Source organism: Python bivittatus, unplaced genomic scaffold (genome assembly GCF_059951505.1).
Source record: "Python bivittatus isolate LINGU-HERP-01145 unplaced genomic scaffold, Pbiv_v1 ctg000640_np1212, whole genome shotgun sequence".
Lineage (NCBI taxonomy): Eukaryota > Metazoa > Chordata > Lepidosauria > Squamata > Pythonidae > Python > Python bivittatus.
In genome coordinates this window covers 236,272-247,088 of record NW_028277090.1, presented here as the reverse complement: position 1 = coordinate 247,088, position 10,817 = coordinate 236,272, and the positions used below count along the sequence as shown (strand labels likewise).

Below are 10,817 nucleotides of genomic sequence, written 5' to 3'. Positions count from 1 at the left end.
CATGCCCAGAGGGTCTTTGTCCCCTGCCTGTTCTCTCACTGATCAGTTCTATATAATCCTGCATTTCAATGACCACCATGAGCCTTGGGTCCACAAGTTTCCAGAATTTTAGCTTTGGACTGAATTGCTTTCAAGATTCAAAATCAAGATGTACAATAGCCACTGGGATGTAGTTATGGGTTAGCAGCTAGATTAGGGAAGCCCAGATCAAAAGCTCCACTTGGCCATGCCATTCCCAGGGGCTGACAGTGACCTCCTCTCACATCATACAATGTGCTAAGTAATAATCAGCTGTTTACAAACCATTTGCTAGATTTGTACCTTGGGCTAAGCGAAAGAAAACCACATTATGGCTCTGCAGGATGATCTCACCACTTTTTGTGAGTTCTGAAGATTAATGGGGAGAAGCTAGTGACACTGTTGTAAATGAAGGGAGGAGAGAAATCAAGCCATGCTTGCTAATGCCATGTGTCCACCCCAAGTGTGCCAAACCAATTCAACAATCATAGGAAAGCTTTCCATAAGAAGCGGCCTTTATCGCTCCAATTAAAAAACAAAAGCAAAACCATACAGTACTGCTGTATCACAATCACAAATCACAAAATATTTACAGGATTCTTTTCCTACTTCTCTTCTCTCCTTCCAAGGAGAAATACAAGTTCATTCTTAGCCAAGTCTTAGAGTAGAGGCTACCAAGTGGTCATAAGAACAGTCTCTTGATTCTTCTGTGCCGGTATTTGGATTCTTCAAAGACTTGGAAGTATACAGTTTTAAGAGGATTGGACATTTCCACCCCCAAAACTGTACATAAGACAATTGAGATGGGGTTATTGGTGTAGCATCCCCATAAGGCCAATGAAACAGGTCTATACAACCCATAATGCCTCCAACATATATTATAGCAGACACAGACCTCAACTTTGCCTTCCTCCTGGTTGGACAATGGCCAGTGGAATCCAGAAACATACACAAGAACAACTTCAGCCACCAAGTTCTTGTTTCTCTATTGTGGAATACTCAGTTGTGCAAACTTTCATCTGAATGTCTTCTTGTGCTGCTTGCCTCTAGAATCCACCCATATTTTTGTGGGCTGAAGATACAACTTGTCCACTGGCGTACAGGGGAGGGGAGAGAGGAAGAGAACACCAATCCACCAACATAAGCATGGAATCAACGCTTGAGCAGAGGAAGGGGAGACAGGGCTGTTCCTGCACAACAGTGCAAATACAAATTGTGTTTGTACAAAGACTAGAAAGGCTTATGTCCATGGAATTGGCAACACCACTCAGCAGAGGCCCCTTTCCCAGTAGAAGCAGTTAATGATGGTGGAAAAGTTGGCCAGAAGGCAGTACACCTTGGTCCCAGGAATGGATCTCGAGAAGGTATCTTTGCTGTCGCGGCTATGGAAAGATCCCCAGCCGTAGAGAGAAGAGGCCATTGGTTGCCATGGGAATAAAGCTGATGGTTCAAAGTGCCAAAGACTCAAGAGGATGCATTTATAGGCCTGTATGGTGTTTGATGGGGTATCCAATAGACCCGAGAGAATCCCACAAATTTAAGACACCTTAGTTGAAGATCTGGCTGTTAGGATTCTCATCCATCTGAGAGCTGCTAGTTAGCAAGGAATGACTTGAGTTCAGGCTGCAGAATGACCGGGAGGAATCCTGTTTGTACTGCATTCTGCATCGTTCTGGGACTAGATGCAAGTTGCATGTCCAGTTGCATTCTTAGGCCATCTATGGCCATTCTCCAGACTTCCAGACTGGTTTTTCTGAATTCTCCCTGGAGATGCTAGGCTAGGAATGAAAAGAGGCACTTCCCAGGTCTTCCAAAATACCTGCCAAGTCCCAACTTCCAAAGCAAGTAACTGGATGGGCCCTGCAGAAGTTTGGGGTTTCAACTCCCATCAGCTTCAGCCAAAGGTAATGAATTGTATCTTGTAGTCCACAATATCTGGAGAACATTAGTTGCCTATTCCTGCTCTGAAATAATACAGCAATATTGCCAATACTACTTTGCAAACTCTGCTCCCCTAAGGACCAGAAACGTGTCTTTAAGCAACCAGATTGGTCAACGGGTTTCAGATGTTCAGTGCAATTCTTTTACCTGTGGCAGTTATCAGCAGATGGCAATATACAGCTGACCAGCATGCAAAGCAAGCTTAATGTATGCTTTTACCTGCTTTAAACAGCAGGAAAGCATTTAGCCAAGTAGCTTGCCAGTATACAATTAGCAAAGAAAGGCAAAAATGCCTTTCAACTTTGCTTTAAAACGGAGACATACCAAATGTAAATTGTTGGGGCCCACAATTTAGGTAAGACTGAAGAAGTGGTGACTGGGGTCACCCATCTTCCTTTGATGCCCCCCTTTTCTCTGACAATTTCCTGTTTTTCTTGCAAACCGTAGACTTCGAGAATGAGGCAGGGCACTCTTCCTAGAGGTCTCAACCAACCTCTCTTGAGCCCAGGGTGTGAAATTCAGTTGAAGAACTCCCCTGCTTAAGAGAACAATTTGACTTTGGTTGGTGCAAGAAGACTCAACTCTGAAATACATAAGACTGTTTAACAGAGCTTTCAGCGTCTGGATTATTTGTGCTCTATTTGTGGATATAACCCATGTGTGTACACGCACACGCACAATTTAACAACTGCCTTTCCTTTCCTCAAAGGATGCTAGAAATTGTGGTTTAATTAGGTCCTCGGGATTCCTTTTCAGCCTGCCCTCATCACAGAGCTGCTATTTCCAGGATGGTTTTTTGACATGGAATTTATATTGAACAGCTTTTCATCTGCAACCAGGCCATGCCCAACGCCTGTCCCCACAGAGGCAGGAGACTCCAAACTCAAGATGGTTGAGCCCATGTAGGCTAGAAGGTCAAGCTATGGATCAGGCATGCCCCCCTGAAACCCTTTTGACCCAAGGCAGCAAAGACAGGACCAGGAATTGGATAGTGGAGGAACTGGGAACAGATCAGAAGGCTTAAAGATGCTCCCAAGATCTGGGGATCTCCCAAGATCTCCCAAGGTGGCATATCAGCTGGAGTTCCCTCTGCTGCCTAATAAATGAGCACTGCTGGGTTCAAGGCAAAGCCTGGATGGTAAGGAAATATTTAGAAAAACAAGGGCATCAGAGACCCCACATCCCCTTCTGTGGAAATGAATTAGGGAGCTCCTTTGTGCAGGTGGGGACAGGGGCTCTGAGCACGAGGCAGCTGTTACTCCAGGTTGGAACGTTCCCGCAGCACTGGCAGCGAGAGCATTTCTGGAGCTGATTTTTTCCGTTGGCGGTCCTTGGGAACGCTGAGGAACTCAGGGGCTTCACCACTCAGGGGTGTGGAGGGGGCACTGGAAGGGGCACTCTGAGTGCTGGGGGGCAGGCACACTTCACTGATGGAGATGGTAGGCGTCATGATGCCCACAATTTCATTGGTGGCCTCCTGAGTCTCCTTCTCATATAAGCGGACCTCATCCATCGTCATGCCTGTGGAGAGGAAGCACAGAAGAGGACATGGTGAGGAGAGATGCACCACCGTAGGCCTGGAGAAGATGACCCTGCCAGAGATGGCCCCAGAGCTTGGTGGCCTGAGACAAAGAACATAAATGGCACCCACTCTACCCTCTTCCAACACATCTGAGTGGATCAAAGTCACAGTTGAAGCATGAGAGCTGGTTCTCCCAGGGCCAAAGAAAAGAGACCAAATTCAGACTGGTCTATCACCAAACCAAGAGTCAAGGAAACCATTCAACCCCTCAAAAAAGAATGGGATCAACTCTATTACATCATGGAAGTGGGAGAAGGAGGTACAAGAATATAAATCTGGATTTCACTATAAATAGGGTATGCATTTGAATAGCACCTCATTAAAAAAAAAATTCCAATCTGTCCTAAGATGTTATTAATGATGCAAAGAAGCCATGACATCTAACCATTTGACTGAGACAAAATTGAGTATTTTTTGAGGTCTGTATTCTTTTGAACTACAGTACATACCTATTACGTGGAAACTGATGGCTGGAGGACAAAAATAAGTTTTCTGCACTCTTCATATTGCTAAGAGCCTTTGGCATTGGAGAAATAAATGAATGGCCCCAGTTGCTCTGCAGATTGAAGATTTGATGTTACATGTGACTTAGAAACAAGTTGCTCACAAAAGTGGATGATGTATGTACAATTACGGCGAAAGACAGTAATCTTCTGTTGAAACTCATCTTCTTTTCCCCGGAGGGGTTTATGCCAAAAATGCTTATTTTATGTTGCCGCATTTTCAATGATATTTTTGCATTTTACGCTGTAAGCAATCTACAGAATAACCTTGCTAGGCTGCTTAATATAATACATGAAATCTCATGTATAACAGGATATATTAAATGTATTATTCAGCACATAAGGTATAATCATGTAATGCTCTGAATGATTGGTGATGCTATTCCGCCTATCCTCTGCTACCACGCTCCTTTGTCATTTTTAACAATGAAAATGTGGGAGATAACTCTTATGAACCGTAATAAATAATAATGCATCTACAAAGAGGAAAAAGTGTATAAAGATGTACAAGTGAAAACTTCCAAGAAAGATTGTGTTGAAATTGTGCCGTTAGGGATGTGCCTAATAGTTCTTGAATGACCCATTTCATTCAGGTTTGTTGACTTTGTGTCTGAATCAAAATATGCATATTTGGATCAAGGAACAAAACGTTGGGTTATTATGGATATGGATTAAAAGGAGGTTGTTCCAGACATAAGTGGTTCTTTTGGGGGGGAGAACTGGAAGCAAACCAAGGACATTGGCAGTGGCCAAAGGAAGTGGGGAGGAAGAGGATGACATACACTAACCATGCCTTACTCACCCCGTAGTATCACTCTTTGATTCCTGGAAGTTGTGTTTTAGTTGAAACCCAGAGTAAAAACGTTCCAGGTTTTGTTTTGGGCACACCACAGCCTATCCATGTCTTTGTTTGGGGTATCAAAAGAACACATTTACCAGTCCTGCATGCCCTGACTTGCCCCAAACAACAGTGTCTCCCTTTGGACAAAAGAATTTGAGAAGATTAGCAAGTTGCCCCAATGTATCTGCTTGGTCTTTTCCCAGTTTGATGAAGCGTGTTTTGTGAACACAGCCAATATGAGAGCTGAGTTAACCAACTATTTTTCTTCTCCCTGATCAAGCCCTGTTTTATTCAGGGAATATCAACTTCTGAATTGGGCCTGAGAGTTACTCCATATCTATCAGCCACAGGCTTAAAAACTTAATCAAAACATTCTCACATATGACAAAACGTCACTAACCACCGTGAGTTGCCAACTAGAATCAGACCTTGTCCTTCACCAAGGAAAAATCTGCTGAGAAAGGAGAACCATCTGGAGTTTCATTGACTTGTTAGACCTCTGAGAAGACACTGTTTCACTCTTCTGGAAAGTTGGAACACCTGCTGCTTGGCAACCCTCCCACCTGCCTTACTGCTTCTTACTAAGGGAGGGGGTGGGGGGAATCACGACTCCAAAGAGGAGGAGAAGGATTCACAGAAAGGAGATGTTTGGAGGTGCATCTATGCACATGCCTTGAGAGAAACCCTCTGCTGTTTTAAAGCTATGTGTCTTCTACTCTCTGGATGTACAATCTAGCAGGGAATGTTTGTATGTGTGAGAAAGAAAGTTGGGTAGGCATTTATGGTCTGCAAGGGACTCATCCCTGCTCTGTACTAGGGAAGCCCCACTTTGAGGTAGAAGGAAACAAAGCAAAATCCTCCTTCAAGACCTGACAGCATGTGAAGGTCAACTGGACCTTTCCCCACACATGTTCCTAAAGGAAACCTGGACACTCAGGAACATGTTTGATCTGTGAAGCTCCTCTTCTGAGTGGAACAGGGGAAAAAGCTGACCCTTTCAGTATCCACACTCAGATTCTGAACACCAACCCCTAAGTCCAAAACAAGATGTTTTGTTTTCCCTTAAGTGCAACATGACTTCTTCTGCATTTTCATCTAGGTGCTGGGACGTAGACTTTCCAGGTTGACAGACATTCGCCACCATAACACCATTTCTCAAACTTTGTCCTGGGTACATGAGTTTAAAGTAGCCTCAGTCTGGGTGCTCTGGGTAGGCTTCAACTCCCAGAATTCCCTATCCACCTGGATGTCATTGACAATCCTGGGATTTGATCTCCAAATGTAGGAGGATGTCCAAATTGGAGAAGACTGGCTTAGGCACAAATCCGTACTGAGTTGGACTGTAGGGCTGTATATCCATGACATGTTTTGCGTGAGGAAGGTTATCAGTTCAAATCTTAGTAAATCTTAATAGGTTTAGACACTAGTCTGGAATTCTGAGTAATGGTTGGCCAGCTCTTGATAGCCCTAGAGACTACAACCTTGAGAAAAGACAGAGTTCAGATTCCAAGGAGAAGAACCACCACCCCACCTGCAAGTCCAAGTTGGTACCACCTTCAATTTTTGATCCTTTAATGTATGAAGTTTTCCTACATCAGCGTTTCTCAACCTCTGCAACTCCTGGAATTCCCCATGCTGGCTGGGGAATTCCAGGAATTGAAGTCCACACACTTTAAAGTTGCAAAGATTGAGAAACACCACCCTACATGATCTAATGTAGAATTAAAGCATCTGCTGAAAGAACTGCACAGAACAGCATTTCTCAGGTGTTTCTCAGTGAAGGCTTTGTGTGATTCCTTGGGGGAATGGACAAAGATGGATTTAAATTCACCATGTGCAAAGATCTGTCAGATTCCTACTGTCTTCTGCTGCTATTCTGAGCTGATCCCATGCCCCTGACTTGGGAACATCTTCCCAAAACGAGTTTCTGTGTCCATAGGAAAGAGCAGCCTTGGTCGAGAAACATCACAAGGAGAAAGAATCCCATTTTTCAGATTCAAGGAGTGGAAAGAAGAAAATAAAAACCCACCCCAAAACAAAACTGAACATACATACAAAGTGGGAGTCCTGAGCAAGACTTGTCAGCTCGGGGTGTTAGGGCTCCTGACTGCTGAAGTTTTGATTTGTGGCCACGTGCATCTGACTCTCGAAGGCACGAACCTCCTCCAGAGACATGTCTGTAACATGCAGAGACACTCTCAATGCTCCGTTAAGCAGAAGAGGGACACGGAGGACGGAGAGGGGGAGAAGAGATGGGGCAGAGGTCTGCCAAGAGCTGAGTCCTCAAAGGGGCAAACAGCTGTTGTGTAGAATCACAGGAATTGTGGCCCCCATTCTAACCTGCCCCACTCCTAAGTGCAAAGGGACTCAAACATGGATATATGCAATGCTGTCTATATAAACAGGAGGTGTCGGGTGAGGGTGGAGAAAGACATGGAATTGTCACTGCTGTGTGACGGTGGCTGTCCCCAGCTCCAGCTTGGCCACACCAGCTGAGGAGGACACCACATCGTGCCCGCCATCAGCAGCATTCTTGCAGCGCTGATGAAAAAGAGAAGCTGTTTCATCAGGACACTTATAGGTACTCCAAGAAACATCACTTCACAATAAAATGTGGATTTATTTGGTGTTGTTTTAAAATCATACCAAATCTGCTTTTTTTCCTAATTATGGTATTCCTGTGTTGACTGTCCCCCAAGGATATAAGCTAAAGACTTCTCTGGGGCCAAAGACAGCCAAACAGTGATCTTTTAAGTGGACGTACGTATATAAATGTATTTACGTAAAAATACATTTTTGATGCTAGGCAGCCGATAAATAGTTCCAACTGAGTCTCTCTTCTCCACCCCATATCCCATTCAATATTTGACTTTAGATACTTGAAGCTCTAGGGGAAATTTTTTTCCCAGATATCCTTTGTCACAGGCCAAATTAATATGGCGTATTTTAATTGAAAAGGGGATCATCTAAGCATTACTCAAATAATGTATTAACTCAAGGGCTTTAGGAAAGTGGAAAATGCACGAAAGCCAGAATGGGCACTTTTACTGAAGGACTGGCTTCAGGTCTGCTGGTTCTCTGTTCAAGGGCTGTTGTAAGTGTGAATCACTGGTCCTCCATCAACGTCTCCCTCGCTTTATCTCTACAGTGGACTTGTTTTCCTGGAAAAGGGCTTGTCTTCAATAGGCAATGTTAAGCTAGCTTGCTATTAAAATAGCTGCCCCTGGGTTCCTATCACTGGGCAGAGGGTGCTGCCATCAACACAGCAGAGGGAGAGAAAGGATGAGGAATTGTGGATTCCTCTCAACATGGAGGCAAAAAGTCAGGGAAAACAGAAAGCAGAGATCCAAGGGTTAGTTGTTACTCAGGATGGGCAAAGGTTTTGTATTTGAACCACTCCCAATGCTCAGGGCTCCCTTCAGAGGCATCAAACAGAGAGTTCTGAGCACTGAAACTCTTTACACTCAAAAGGGGACATTTCAAATCTGAAATGGGCTGTTTTGGATTCCAGATGGTTAGGACTCCAAATCTCTAATTGCTCATATTAGCATTTAGGACAGAGGAAAAGAAGGAAAAGCTAAGCAGCCTTAAACCAAGCTTGATCAGTGTCAGGGATCTGCCCTGTTGGCTCATATTACTCACACCATGGAGGGGGGTCTGATAGAAAAACACGACTTCTGAAGACACAAAGCAGACTCTTTTGAGAGCTGCAGCAGGTCCAGCTCTGAAGTGGCTCTCAGCTTTGCAATCCAAGGCCCTGAAAAACTTGCCTTTAATCAAATAAATAGCCACAACGGCAGCACATGTCTAGCTTTCTTGGTTACAAACCTGAAACCTGCATATTTGCAATGACTGGGGACTTCTTAAAAGTTAAGGTGCTAGTGTGGGCGAGCAGGAGAGTAAAACAGAGCTTCTAGGGATCAGGGAAGAAGAGTTTGTTCCTTGCTCTTCTCACTCCATGTTCTTCATAAATTACACTGAGAAAGCCCACCGGACCTTGATCCAAACTTAGAAAGTTTGAAAGTTAGTAGGTCTGCTCTAAGGATAGATATGTCTGAATCCTGCCAAATCAACACCATTGGTGAAGTCAAGAGGGCTTTATTTTTTTTAAGCCCAGGATATAGAAAGAGGAGTCCAAAATTGACCCCATGATGTAGCCTCCCACCTTCTCCTTTTGTGTCCCAACCAACTAGAAGGTGCTAATTGGGGAGGTGCTACCCAGCCAGAAGTATTGCTAGCTTTCCAGATGTGCAGTGTTCTCTACTTTGCAGTGATTTCATCTCTGCCCAAACCATTTTTCTATCTTGGGCTCTCTCATGTCACCTAAAGCAGGAGGTTGAGTTCACCCTTTCTTGGACCTTCTTTCTCTCTTTTGCCCTGTGGACAATGCTTGGGTTGACAGGCAAAACCTTCCTATTGACCTCTTGAGAAACAGCAGGTAAACAGGAAAGAGAGTCAGGCAGACCCATTTGATGGGGTGGCTCACCACCAGCTTGACCCCAAGAACCTGTTTTGGGAATGACCTCAGTGTCTGCCTCTTTCCTTTGGCTCCTCTCTGTTCTTCTGCTGCCATCAGAGGGCAGCAAAGCCAAGCGCACAGCTGTCCATGGGGACTGGCACCTTAAAGCAGTGTTTTCTGGCATTAAGTGACTACTGGCTAAATTCCTGAGCCAACAGCATCTACAGGTAGGTCAGTGTTCCTCAACAAATTTAGCAAAATTAAAATTAAATGTGGACTTAATTAAATGTGGACTTAATTCAGCAAAATTAAAAAGTGTGGACTTCAACTCCCAGAATTCCCATGCAGGCTGGGGAATTCTAGGAGTTGAAGTCCAGACATCTTAACATTGCCAAGGTTGAGAAACACTGACCTAGGGAATTAACAAACCCCAGCTTCCTGGACCTGGATCCCAGATGCACGTGCCATTTCACATATCTCTGATTTCAGAAGTTTTTTCTTACCACAAATTGTTCTCCAAAGAAGTTGCTAGAGCTATTAAGATTTCTACCCTCCCACAGAACATAAATCCAGAACTTGAGGAGTGTGAATGCATGGGGGTCAGCTTTATTCCAACCTGATACAAACAGGCTACCCTCAGCTGCAAAGTATCACCTGCCCATTATGTATAAGTTGTCTGAAGCAACAAGGGGATGTTTGCTTCACTCATCACCCAAATGCCAACTTTAATTGGACCTGGGGTGGGTTAACTGAGGAATATCTAAGAGATTGGCCCCATGTGTATAGCTAAAATAGCTGCACATTTAGCAGGGTGTGGTTGAACCAGATGGTCAAGTTTTGAATTCACAACCTCTTTGGGCAGTTATCAGAGTTCCAGTACTGACCATGGCTTGGCATCCTTTACCACAGATAAACAGACTGCCAGCTTCCACTTAAAATTTCATATTAAACCCAGAAGGAATGTCAATGTCAAGATGTCCCAGAGAATACTGGGAAATTTAAAAAGATGGTGGCCCGGGTGCTGTTGGACCTTCCAAAGTGGAGTGGGACAATGAGTACAAGAACAGCTCATAGAAGGTGGAGTGGTGAGGAACCCCAAGAGTCAGGAAGTTGTGGGAATAGCTGTGATATGAAGCAGCAAACAAGGACATCCTAGCGTGATGTAAGTAAAACACAGTCAAATATCGGATTCAGGAATAGTATAAGAACTAAAGAAAAGGACGTGGCTGGAGAGAGAAGGTTAGCATGTTAGGAAAGGAAAAGAGGAAACTTTACTCCAAAACTGTGGTAAGGAGGCATAATACTTTTCTGCCTTCTGTTTGTCCTTGGGAATCCAACATTCTTAAAAGAACCTCTACTTCCAAAGAAACCAGGGAAGGGTGTTTGTCAGCTCTGAGTAACAGGCTGAAGCACAGCTATGATCTCAAGAAGTTCAGAGGGATGAGAAATGTTTTGAATGAATCACAAATTTAT

The 10,817-nt window shown here is 44.1% G+C and overlaps 1 protein-coding gene across 6 annotated transcripts in view; it reads right to left on the bottom strand.

The window, feature by feature from the left end:
- Positions 1–515: 515 nt before the first annotated feature.
- The window catches only part of LOC103062246 (cytoplasmic phosphatidylinositol transfer protein 1-like), a 57,518-nt gene continuing 47,216 nt past the window's right edge, over positions 516–10,817 (bottom strand). For 4 of the 6 annotated variants that reach the window (XM_088151022.1, XM_088151023.1, XM_025174584.2 and 1 more), the window contains exon 10: positions 516–3,480. In XM_088151022.1, the coding sequence (XP_088007148.1) occupies positions 3,215–3,480 (266 nt within the window). In that variant the 3' untranslated portion in view covers positions 516–3,214. Of the gene's footprint in view, positions 3,481–6,936; positions 7,063–10,817 lie in introns of all 6 variants that reach the window. The other 2 variants (XM_088151024.1, XM_088151025.1) reach the window with 2 other exon arrangements.